Source organism: Accipiter gentilis, chromosome 19 (genome assembly GCF_929443795.1).
Source record: "Accipiter gentilis chromosome 19, bAccGen1.1, whole genome shotgun sequence".
Classification (NCBI taxonomy): domain Eukaryota; kingdom Metazoa; phylum Chordata; class Aves; order Accipitriformes; family Accipitridae; genus Astur; species Astur gentilis.
In genome coordinates, this window is record NC_064898.1 from 1325739 (window position 1) to 1338691 (window position 12953).

A 12953-nucleotide genomic window follows, 5' to 3' on the forward strand; every position below is an offset into this window, starting at 1 on the left:
CCCCCTGCCCCCTTCCTCTCATTCTTCCTGACATGAAACACAGCTTTATAGTCAACACTAACAAGCTTTTTCTCCCCCTTCTTCATGGCAGCAGTTGCGATTCTTGCAGCATCAAATGGCTATGGCGGCAGCAGCAGCAGCACAAGCAGCTCACCTGCGTCATCAACAGCATTCAGGCAGCCACTCAAAAAGTAAAAGAAAAAGAGGCACACCAGCCCCTCCAAACTCCTGAGACTTGCTTCCCACCCACCCACAAATTTGATAATTTTTTTTCAGATAAAAAAAGGAGAAAGCTTAACATCAAATTCAGTGTTTTATATTACTGGTGGGGAAAATGAACCTTTGACATTACACTGAAATAAATGAACTGGTTCTGGAAGCCAACCCTACAGATTTTGTCTGTAAAGCAGCTAGAGTCTGGTTTCCTTAAGTTAAATTTTTTTAACAGAATGTTTTATCTTGTATTTTTTACCACTCAGCAGCATTGTACATAGTATAAGGGTGAAAAACATTTTAGAAAAAATGAGCTTTGTAAATGTAGTATTGGTATTTGTTTATTTAGTATAAAAGGTTTGTGAACACTGTAACAAATACAATTTTTACGAATCCATTTTTGAAAAGATCTCTCCTTTTGTTCACTTGGGCTTTATACTTTTTATTACTTTGTCTATCAGCTTCTTTACTTCTTTCTGTCTTGTAACTGCTCTGGTGATACAGTCCTGAAGCTTGGCTCCTGTAAGAGGACTTCCACCTAAAAATTAAAGGGAACAATTTGATTTTCTACTTGGACTTCAGTTATGTATCTCTAAATGTGTTTTCCACATGAGAGCATTAAGTAATGCAGCAATTCTTACGACCAGCAACTTTCACCTGGGGAGCATACAGCTTCCCCAGCTCCAGCCTCAGGCAAAGAAAACAGAAACAAAGGAGAGGTAAAATCCACCCTTTGCTGTATGTAGGTCAAGTTGGCATTTCTTTTTGCACTCAGTCATGCCACATTTTTGAAAATTAATTTCAAGAGCAAGTAATTTAATAAGTACTGAGGCAGACAGTCTGTTACCACAAAGCACCCACATTTTACAAAGAAGGTTAAGAAAAGATTATCATCTCTATAGGTTCCTGTGTAATAAACATGGAAGTACCTGGTTTATGGACAGAACATAGTCTGCCTTCATCATCAGTTACAATAGTTACTGTTCCAGTTGCTAAGTCTTCTTCTTCAGCAGTTGGATCAACAATGAGTAATGTGCTTGTGAAAGAAAAACATACACGGACATATTAGTATACATTGCTCCATTAACATTACTGCAAAATACGCATAACTTACTAACTCATATTGTGGTCTTACAAAACAGTTGCAGGTGGATTTAGTGCTCAGGCTTATCTGTCTTCTTACCAAAATGCACCAATTTAAAAAAAGAAAAAAAAAACAAAGAATGGGGGAGATTCCACATATTCAAGTGCATATGTCTGTTAAAACACTAGCTGTTGAAAATACAGCTTTATGCCCAAGTTTCATAGATTTGTAACACCCATGTATTGCAGGAAAATGCCATTAAACTGCCATTTGCAGTATGCAGTCACTTATTTGGTAGTTACGCAAAGACACCGGCATCGTTTTTAGGTGTAGGCTGCACTAATCTCTACCAGACCTCAACGCAAAACTCATTTCCAATGGTAAATTAACCAAAGGAGTTCTCAGGTTCTTGTCAGAGAACTTACTAACACCACTCAGACTGGGAGTCGTTCAATGATGGATTTACTGGGTTCCTTAAGGCAGCCAAAATAAGCTGTCATAGATCACATGATGCGCATCATTAAAAGAGATTAAATAGTGTTATTTTTGAACCATTTAGTAAGTTAGAGCAAACCAATGGAAAAAAAAATGATCTAAACTACAAGCCAACTTTGCACAAGAAAAACTTGAACTTAAATCACTGTTCAGCCTTAGTTTCTTTAAAAAATAATAATAATTAAAAAATCACTACCATTACGAACATTTAGCTAAAGTGCAGGTATCATGACAGGAAAGACTTCAGCTGAAGCTTTCATGAAGTCTCAGTTCACACTGGTAAACTAAAATTTAGTACTGATGTCATCAAACTCAATTTAGCAGCTGGAGTACACCTATGCTAAGTGATGTTTATGACAAGTTGAGGGGGAAGTCAGTAGCAAGGCTATAGGAGCTGATATAAAATAGGTGGAAGGGTAACAGGCTTTTTCAGTTTGAACTCGTACAACGCATAATTGAAGGTTTCTGGGTAATTTAAAGCTTCACCAATAGTTTCAGATTGCCATTTAATAGCAAATGCATAATGAAAACCTAAGTCCTTAGCTACACTACTCAAAAATACTGCTTTATTAATGCTACCCACATCCACCGTGCAGCATCAGCCCTTTGCATGACACCACATGGAGCATTCAATGCATCAGACATTATTTATGTACAGGTTGGCTCCACGGGAGCCAGCTGAGGAGCTGCACAGCGCTCTGCACCAGTGTTCCTCACCCATGGCTACACTACCCAGCAACCCAGAAGTTTTATTTATTCAAGGAGGGCTCTTGCGCAGAAGAAAAATGTCTCTGGAAGCCATTTAAAGCATATTATTTAGAGGGCTGTGTCAACAGCTGTAGAAAAACTAATAAACCAGAACTACAAAAAAAAAACCAAAACCCAAACCACACAACACAGGCACACACCCCCCCTCAATATTTAGTTTTAGGAACTAAAGGGAGACTTAAGTAACTTGTTTGATGCAAGAGTTGGTTTCAGTGAAGGGAAAAAAGCCCAACAGACTGAAAGCTCTCTTCCAAAGGCAATTTTTTTGTGTATTGGTAAGTATGGGTGATTTGTGTGCAAATAATACCCTACTGACAACTGTCTAACCACCGTGCTGTCCAAACCCTCTCAGTCTACATCAAACTTCAGACCCACAAGAACTGGTATTAAAGCAATTAACAGAAGCACTCTAAAGTACTGATAACTTTCTGCTTTGATTCATTTTGGTAATCACTTGGTCAACATTTGAGTTTGGTGTTCCCCCCCTCCATCTCATGTTTGAATGAAGGGGCCTAGTAATCATCTCTGTGAATACAGATTAATGTGCCATAAACCCCTGATGTCTCTAAACACACCTAAATCTTAAATCAGATTCATGGCACAGCAAGCAGCATCTTATTTGTCATTTTCTACTTTTCAAATGGATACCACCATAAATAACTGCATTTCTTACAAACAGCAGCAGAACACATACTTAACGTGCTTGGACTAATGAAAAGCCAGTAAACAATTTCAGGTGAGGAGTCAAGTTATCAGATGTGATTATTCTGAGTTCTCATAATCAGATTCTTCACCTTCATGAACAATCACTTAAGAGTGCTGGTTATACTTCATCTTGGGTAATTATGTTTTCAGCTATCCAGAGGTTCTGTTGTTCTAACTAACTAGACTATTACTTCTTTCTTACTCTGTTGACTAAATCCTTGGCATAAGCTACTCAAAAATTACCATCTTTTCTACCTCTTATTTACCTAGGCTTCTGAAACATTAATTGCATTGGTAACATTCTTTTGTCTCAAAGATGCTGCAAAAGCATAAACCAATACCTATTCCCATACTTTCAAGCATGTTTTTTAGGTTGGGAACCAGTTCTGCTTTAAGTCACAGGAAGAAGTTGGACAGACTTTGCTTTGTTCTGCATGCTCATTCGTACCACAGAACTACAGGGCAGTTCCACAAGAGAGGCCCCGGGTTTGAGATCGAGTGCAGCAGCGCTGCCTGAGCCTGCGTGCTCTTCACTAGCAGCAGTGCACAGGAAGCGCAGAAACATCACTGGTAGCATCCTCTGTCCTCCACTTCTTTTATAGACACAGTTGCTTTCGTAAGTACAAAACAGTTACGAACTTACTCATCAAATATAGCAAATGACGTGGCAACCGGATGCTTTCTGATAATCAAAGGATTCTTCTGTTTTAAATTGACTTCTGATAAACCAGTTTCTTCATTTATAGTAACTGATGGCAATTGTACTGAAGAGATGAAAAAATGACAATGGTATAATATTATACATTGCAGCTTTTAGTAGGCCTAGAGATGTCCAAGACTACTGAAATATTTAAGCTGATCTTTCAAGCCACTGAAAATCAGTCAGAAGAGAGTTTTGGCTGTATTACTGGTGTTCTGTACAAAAACATTCTTGAATTTGAGGAAAGTATTTAGCTTGGAACTACCCGTCCAAGGAAGTATTTAATTTTTCTCCTCAAGGTAACATTCTTCCTTACACAGAACCATTTTCTGCTTCCAAAATGCCATACAATTACAATACTTTAGAGTCATATTTAACAATTTTCCACCAAAAGCCTACTGGACATACAAAAAACAGGAATATGGTCTCATCTCATGAATTTTATATATCCACAGAAACAGTGCAACCTCATCTTCAGATAACTCTTGCTCTGACAACCCATACAGTGTTGGAGACAGGAAAATCAAGAGCAAAGTAGCTATAGGAATTCAAAGGCAAGCAATTCACAGTTAGAAAAGCAGGCATTGCTGTAAGCTTCCCTTACCACCTCCTGTGTGCATTTATAACCCACACGTCTGTGAATAATCAATCCGTATCTTGCATGCATGAAAACAGTTTTTTCAAACTATAATGCATTAAGCTAGGAATATTCTCTTGTGACAAATATGCAAAGCCCCCCAACAACTTATTGTGCCTACGCAAAATACATTAACAAGGTAAGAGCCTGATCTAGGCATTGAAGTCATTTACAACCACTGCCGAAAGGTTCAGATCTCTGACACAGAAGAACACATGGCAGAAGAGCTATGAGTCTTATAAGAGAGCAATAATATGCATACAGAAAGATCCCACTCCCCAGGTGTTACACATCTATGGCATCCATACCATCATTGCCACTTCATATTTGCGTTTTAGTAATTCAGCATTCAAATGACAGGAAAAAAGCAGTCTTAGGGAATTGTAAACCAGCTACCTATTCATTATAATTCAAAACTAACATATTTCTCCAAGCAACACTAATCAGAGCGTGTCTCTTGCTCTACAGAAGACTTACCATTTTTTAATGCTGCTAACAAAGCAAAGGCACTGGCATCCAAAATGTTTCCATCGTAGTCCAGACATATGATATCACAGTATAACACCCAAGCAAGCTATCAAAAAAAGTTTGCATGTGTGAGATAGTTCAGCAGGTAAGCAAATGACACAATATCTAAGAAAAAGCTTGGCACATGAACAAAGATACTTATTTCTATCATACGATTTTTACATTTCAGATGTAAACTAAGCTATGAAGACTAAAAAGCAAAAACAACAACAAAACAATGTATAGCCCCAAATACCTTCTTTAATGTCTCAACACTGTGATCTTGTTAGCATGTCCATCTTCGCTTTGAGATACAACTTACCTTGCCGTTTGCAACACACAGATCTTCTTTCGCTATTATCTGTGAACTAAAATAAAATGAGAGAGTAAACCAGGAAATAGAAAAGTGTCTTGCAGCGCTGTCTGTGTTTTAAATGCATTAAGATGATTCTTACTTTTCAATCACATCTGCAATGAACTGGCTTGCTGCTTGAGCCTCTTCACCAGGTGGTCCAGAGCGAAACCTCGTTGAACAGAGGGATGGCAGTTCTACATTTGGAACTAGGTAGCAAGAATCATTAGTCATAAAACTAAAGAAAGCAGGTAATGGGATATCAAAAGTAGAAATAAGACAACAGACAGTCTTAATATCATTTTATGTACCTCAAATGAGAGGTAAGACAAGAATTTTACAACCAAGCCTTCCTACTTCTCCCCTCAAATATAAAGTTACGCATTAGTTTGTATTAAAGAACTTGTAGTACCCTGTACTCAGAAACTATATATTCCATGGAGAAGCACATACTCCTAACTACCATTTTCTGTTTGTTATCCTACTATGAATATCATGACACACACACACCCCCCCCATCCCAAACTCTTCTTTAAGTGTTAAGTAGATCAAGAAACAACAGTGTTTTCATCTCACTGCCTGACTTTACTGGTATGCTATCTGCTTTTCATCAACCATTAAAAACCTGATGCTTTAGACTTGAAGCAAAAACATGCATAAACATTTGTGAAAAAACTCTAAGCATAATCAAGTTCACTGAAAACAACATACTTTGGAGATGCCTTATAAAAGGGGGATTTAGTCTAAGCTTTCAGTTCCACAGAATTATTTTATTTCAAAAGAAACTCCAAACCGGAGCAAGGATGTACCCCTGAGACTTCTACAGTTCTCCGAGAAATAAACGGGGTTGATTTCACGGTCTTTAAGAGTTAAATTTTTTGCCTACTGGGACTTCAAGACAAAAGTTAATGTGCCTTTGCACAACCTTGCATGCCACAATCTTTTATAGATGAACTACCTTCCCCCTCTTAACATATGTACTTCCCCCTGCTGCAGGCTTGTTTTCAGCCTGGCCTGGAATCAGCAATAAGAAGGTAGCTTTATATGGAAAACTCACAAGCAGAGCAGGGGGCATTCTGAAATTTCTGAAGCACCACTTCCTATATGTCAATTTGGAAACTGATTTGAAGGAAAGTGATACGATTTTACCCAAAGTCATTCTTTTAAGAAGTCTTCACAACACACTCAATCTGTCCCATCATTACAGCCTTTTAGCTGAAGCAATACAAGATCAGAGTAAGATCCGTACGGAAAAGCTTACCAATATATCCCTTGTTAGCAGCATCTACTGCGGGTGCAGCAAGTTCCTACAGAAAAAAGACAAAAATGAAGAGCTGAATTTTGTACCAAAAGACTTTCCAGCTATTCTATCTAGAAATGGTCATTTTCTTCCCAGTTATCATTACAATGAGATTTACAAGAGCCATTTTTCATTGGTCCCTGTCTGTATTTTTCCCATGGGAAAACACAATACAGGGACGTGAATTGTTCCATGGCAGGCCAGCAGTCAAGCTGAGGCTACAAGGCACTTAATAGTCCAGCCAACTAATTACCAATGCACTTATTGATCAATATTCAGTAACTCTTCAATTATACGGCTTTTACCTAGAAATAACAAAGACTTTATTTTTGTATGTATCTTTCCCCATACACAATACACACCACAAAAATACATGTTCTCAGACTACACAGGCAGGATTAGACAAAGTATATATTAACTTTCACATCTGAAAGTAACTCAGGTGAAAGACTGTAATTGCGTCTGGCATATTATTGTAACTCTGCAGGAGATTCATTCTAAGCACAAATGCACAAGTTCAGCTAACAGCTAGGTTAAAATAAAAAACAACCATACCGCTTTAACTCCACAAATCACTGTAGTATTTCCTAACTTCACCAGGGCAGAACCATCCGCAGTTGTAATTGAACCTGAAGAGAGAAAGTACTGTTCAATAAAATCTATTTTTCCATTCAAAGGGCCTTAAGTAACATCCACCTTCAAAAACTGTTTACTTTCCATCATTTTATACTAAACACAAGCTAGCAAAGTCTTGATGAATCCAGGGTGGGAACAGAATTTCTCTATTAAACAGTCAATCAGACAGAACCACCTACAATAGTTCAGGCTGGAAGGGACTGATGGAGACAGCTTATCTGATCCCCCTGCTCAAGCAGGGCCACCTACAGCCAGTTGCCCAGGACTGTATCCAAATGGCTTTTGAGTATCTCCCAAGAATGGAGACTCACAATGTCTCTGGGAAACCTGTTCCAGTGCTTGGTCACCCTCACAGGCAAAAAGTGTTTCCTGATGTTCAGAGGAAACCTCCTGTGTTTCAGTTTGTGCCCATTGCCTCGTGTCCTGTCACCAGGAACCACCAAATAGAGCCTGGCTCCATCTTCTTTACACCCTCCCTTGAGGTATTTACATACATTGATAAGATCCCCCCCTCAGCCTTCTCTTCTCCAAGCTGAACAGTCCCAGCTCTCTCAGCCCTTCGTCACAGGAGAGGCAACCCAGTCTCTTCATCATCTTCATGGCCCTTTGTTGGACTCCTTCCAGTATGTCCATTTCTCTCTTGTACTGGGAAGCCCAGAACTGGACCCAGCACTCCAGATGTGACCTCACTAGTGCTGAATAAAGGAGAAGGATCACCTCTCTTGACTTGCTGGCAATACTTTACCTAATGCAGCCCAGGATAACATTGGCCTTCTTTGCAGCAGGGGAACTTCTCTGGCTCATGTTCAACCTTGTGTCCACCAGGACCCCCAGGTCCCTCTCTACCAAGCTGCATTCCAGCTGGACAGCCTCCAGCATATATCAGTTCATGGGGTTGCTCCTCCCCAGGTGCAGGACTTTGTGCTTGTTCAACTTCATGAGGTTCCTGTCGGCCCGTTTCTCCCTGTTTCTGAGGTCCCTCTGGATGGCAGCATGACCCTTTGGCATATCAGCCACTCCTCCCAGTTTGGTGTCATCTGTAACCTTACAGAGGGGACACTCTGCCCCATCATTCCAGATCACTAATGAATATGTTGAGAAGGACTGGACCCAGTTTTGATCTCTGGTGTACTTTTTTAAACCAGAAACCATAGATGGTTACTGTAAGCCCACCTTCTGGCTGACTTACAGCAAGACCTCATGGAAGGCAGCGTTGTAAAATGGAAGAGACCTGCAGTGTCAAGTTTGAGCAATAATCAGCAACTCTTCCATGGTGGTACGCAAACCTGTATTTTACTTTCAGAAATTACGATGTTTAAGAAAGGCAGGTAAGGTGCTGCTGCTCACTGCATAAGAAGCATCTTGCCTCTGCTTGAGACAATTGCTCATCAAGCTTAGAATAAAACAGAAGCCAGGAGTCACCACCTCTTTCTAGATGCTAGGGCATCAATTTTGCACTGGTCAGTTGCCATGGTTTAACCCCAGACAGCAACCAAGCACCACACAGCTGCTCGCTCACTCCCTCCCCACCCAGCGGGATGTGGGAGAGAATCGGAAGTAAAAAGGTAAAACTCAGGGGTTGAGGTAAGAACAGTTTAATAGGACAGAAAGGAAGAAACTAATAATGATAATTGTAACAATAATAAAATGACAATAATAATAATAATAAAAGAATGGGAATATACAAATAAGCGATGCACAGCACAACTGCTCACCACTTGCCAACCGATGCCCAGTTAATTCCTGAGCAGCAATCCAGAGTTTATATACTGGGCATGATGTCACATGGAATACCCCTTTGGCCAGTTTGGGTCAGCTGTCCTGGCTGTGCCCCCTCCCAACTCCTTGTGCCCCTCCAGCCTTCTCACTGGCTGGGCATGAGAAGCTGAAAAATCCTTGACTTAGTCTAAACATTACTTTGCAACAACCAAAAACATCAGTGTGTTATCAACATTCTTCTCATACTGAACCCAAAAAGTAACACTATACCAGCTCCTAGGAAGACAATTAACTCAATCCCAGCTGAAACCAGGACATCAGTGTATGCCCAGACACTGCCTTCAGCATCTGTAACATATGCTGCTGATCTTAGAAGGAGACAAGCTTCCATGACCACCTAAATTGTGCTGTGCATATCAGCCCAGGAGCAGAACTGAGTAACAATGCTCAAATGTATTACTGTACCATGCATTCTCTTTAATGCTTTTTGAAACCATAAATAAAAATTCTTCCTCTTTCTTGTTTCAGAATGCAAGCACCAAGAAAACTGATTAGCAAGTCATTAGTGACACTAACTACTATAATCTGACACTAATATTACCTTCCCCATTATTATTATTCCAAATAAGCACTTGCCTATGTTGACGGTGGTTGCCCGGAATTCACCTAACTCCCTTCCATCAGGTCGACAGTTCTCTTTCTAAAAGAAAAATAAATAAAAAAATTACAAAGTTCAAATCAGAAAACATTTTTCATTACACAAGACACCAATATTTATGCTATACGAGTTCATATAAAAGAGTATTCTCTTTTTAGCAGAAATACGCAGTTACAAAAATGCTAGGGAAAACTCGATCACATTCTAGCAAGTTTTTCATCAACTAATAGGTAGTTTGTGGTTGTAGGCCCCCAAGAAAAAAAAATAAATTTATTATCATTTATTTAGAAAATAAATATAACAATAGATTGATTGTCTCAGTGTAAGTACTACAGGCTAGATTCAGAATATCATCCAAAAATGAATACTCAACAATACTTTAAAATAAGAGCTTCTACCTGTCTGCACTGTTTAATTTTGTAGGCAATTCCCCTCCCCCACCTAGTGGAGCTCTTAAAATTAATGTTAGAGTGAACTAGAGAAAAAAAAAAAATACCCCCCCCCAAATAAAAACCCCAATGTTCAAATACTGTCAGTCAGAAGCTGTACAATACCTGAACCTTAAGTTAGAAATTGCACCAATTCACTATCACGTTAGATCTGAATTATTAGTCATCACATTTCAAGCTTCTCAAAAGCAAAGACTTTTGGTTCAATTACAAGAACCAAAACTGACTGCAGTAACACTGGACCCATTTCTAAGTCAATACTACTTTAGTAATGGATAGACTAATTTAATATACCAAAAAGTCAGCGGTTTTACTTCACAGTTACGGTCAGCATGGTTAGCAGCAATATTCTGTTAGTCATTTTTAGTAGCATCTAAGAGCCTGGTCTGACAATTTTGTACTAGACAAACCTGCATCACCATCTTGGTCAAGCTTAACTAGCATTCCTTTCGAGGACAACAGAAGTGTTTATCCATCAAGTTGAACAGGGATACAACCCGCTGCAGCATCAATGCCACAGACAGATGGAAAAACATGTTCTGAAGAGCATGACCATTTTTTCCCCTGCTCAGTGAGGTGGTTTTTCCCTTCTAGTTTCAGATTTTCATACAGACAAATTAGAAAAGCAGAAGCAAGCAAGAAAAAATTTGATTACAAGCAATTTATACATGCATATTGTGTTTTACTCACCAAAAATCTTCTGTAATACTCCAATGGTTCCACCGTTCTAAAACAAACAGAAAGAGAGGTTCACATGCAAGCTCCCAAGTAGGAAAGAGAGAGCAAAAAAGATAAGCAAGCCTGAACCTACAACAACAAATAATTTGAGAATCAAGATGACCGGCAAAACGGTTACAGGAAGATGAGGAAACTCGAAACTGATCTAACAAAAAGATGTTTTCCTACATCCACTTCCAAAATGCTTCTTTCTTACAAGGAACCTGCCTGCACATACACCAAACACAAACTACTAGCTTTCACCTCAACAACCTTGACTACTTGTTTTAATTCAAAAGGAATGTTTATTGAGACAAGGGTGTAGAATCTTTCTGAAGAAATACAGCACGGGTAATTTTATTAGAGCGTCTGAAATATTTGTTAGTTTAAGGACTGTATTCAGATGTACAAAATGGTTTAGAACTATTTTACAGTCTTGAAATGTTAGTTTTTCTTAGAAACTTTAAGAAATTACGAAATCAAGAAATATGCTTCATGCAGTGCTTCAGCTGAGAAATAATTAACACTTATTATTAATTATATATTACTAACAGCATTTGTGTATTAGTATTTTAAGCACAGAACGTTAAAGTAAAAAACACTCATAAAAGCGTCACTGATATTTGAACAAAGCCTTCTCAATTTTGTTAAAAGTAAGCACTTCTGAAGAAAAAGGATAACTGGAAAAGTCAAGTTTTCTAAAGGCAAACTAACATAGAGAGGTACCGCAACTCGCGATGGCAAGCATCAATTAACCCCTGTTGGTTCCCCATACGTTGGTCCTGTACTACTGGTTTTTAACTCAAACACGTGGCCTGTTCTCTTCCAATTCATGCAAGAGCACTCGCTAAACCTTGTTTCCCACGTTTAAGCCCTAAACCTGGAAGAAGCAAGGAGACTGGCACAGGCTGCCCAGAGAAGCTGTGGCTGCCCCATCCCCGGCAGTGTTCAAGGCCAGGTTGGACGGGGCTTGGAGCAACCTGGTCTAGTGGAAGGTGTCCCTGCCCATGGCAGGGGGGTTGGAACTAGATGATCTTTAAGGTGCCTTCCAACCCAAACCCTTCTGTGATTCTACAAGGAGCAGCTATAAACGGGAAGCCACTGGACTCCCCAGTTTTAAGCTCCTCATAACACTTCACTAAGCTCGTCCTGCCTGTACCTCTGTCCTTGGAGGGAGAAGGCCGCCCTCCTCCACGTCTAGTGCCGCAGGAACCCGGCACGGTCCCGGCCGGCCGGATCTCCGGGGAGCGTCGGGCCCAGTCCCTCGCCCAGACCAGGTCCCCACGGAGTGGATCCATCGCTCAGGGCCTCGTCCCCCCGCGGGGACGGAGGCACCGCAGCCTCCCCGGCTGACCACCCTTCCCCACGACCCACCTCCCGCCCCCGTCCCCGGTCCCGATCCGGAATCGCGTTTCCACCCGGCCCCGCGCTCACCCTCCCTCCCCTGCCTTCTCCACACGCCGCGAGGCAGCCGAAGGCCTCACCGCTCTCCGCGCTTCGCCATGACTTCGCCAGGAACGAACCCAGCCCGCCCGCCCGCCCGCCTCCATCTCGGGGCTCCGGCCCCCCTCAGCACCCCGCCGGACGCCCCTTCGCCCGCCCACCTCTTTCCCCTGCCGCGATACCCCGAGGCCGGAGCCCCCGCTGCCCGACGCCACGGCCCCGGGGCCGCCTGTGCTGAGGAGAAGCTCCGCGGGCCGGTCCCCGCTACCCGCCCGCGACCGGGGCCGGCGTTACCTCAGCCGCGGGAAGCGGCGCCGTCACGAAAACGACACGGCGCTGGGGCCCTCTCCCCTCCGACCGCACGCCGCGGCGGCGGCGGGGGAAAAGGGCTCCGTTGGGGGAGCGGGGGAGAGCGGGCGGGAACGCCCGGCCGCAGCGGGACGAGGAGCGAGCGGGGGATCCAGGGCCGGCAGGCCCTTCGCTTACTTGAAAGCCGTCGCCATGGCGGCGCCGCTGCCGTCCCGGATGTGCCGCCGCCTCCCGCCCCGCCCGCCCGGAAGCCTGCGCCGC

At 41.8% G+C, this 12953-nt stretch overlaps 2 protein-coding genes across 21 annotated transcripts in view; one reads left to right on the forward strand and one right to left on the reverse strand.

Moving 5' to 3' along the window:
• SUPT20H (SPT20 homolog, SAGA complex component) overlaps positions 1–638 on the forward strand; it is a 36625-nt gene extending 35987 nt beyond the window's left edge. For 18 of the 20 annotated variants that reach the window (XM_049823325.1, XM_049823332.1, XM_049823329.1 and 15 more), the window contains one exon: positions 92–638. In XM_049823325.1, coding sequence (XP_049679282.1) covers positions 92–232 — 141 coding nt within the window. In that variant the 3' untranslated portion in view covers positions 233–638. The remainder of the gene's footprint in view (positions 1–91) is intronic. The other 2 variants (XM_049823333.1, XM_049823342.1) reach the window with 1 other exon arrangement.
• On the reverse strand, positions 539–12933 carry EXOSC8 (exosome component 8). The gene is made up of 11 exons (XM_049823365.1): positions 12870–12933; positions 10914–10950; positions 9753–9816; positions 7317–7390; positions 6723–6768; positions 5565–5670; positions 5432–5477; positions 5080–5176; positions 3909–4029; positions 1143–1249; positions 539–751 (listed from the first exon to the last, which is right to left on the reverse strand). The coding sequence occupies exons 1-11, from the start codon at positions 12884–12886 to the stop codon at positions 636–638; spliced, it is 831 nt and encodes a 276-aa protein (XP_049679322.1). The 5' UTR covers positions 12887–12933; the 3' UTR covers positions 539–635.
• Between the last annotated feature and the right edge of the window lie 20 nt (positions 12934–12953).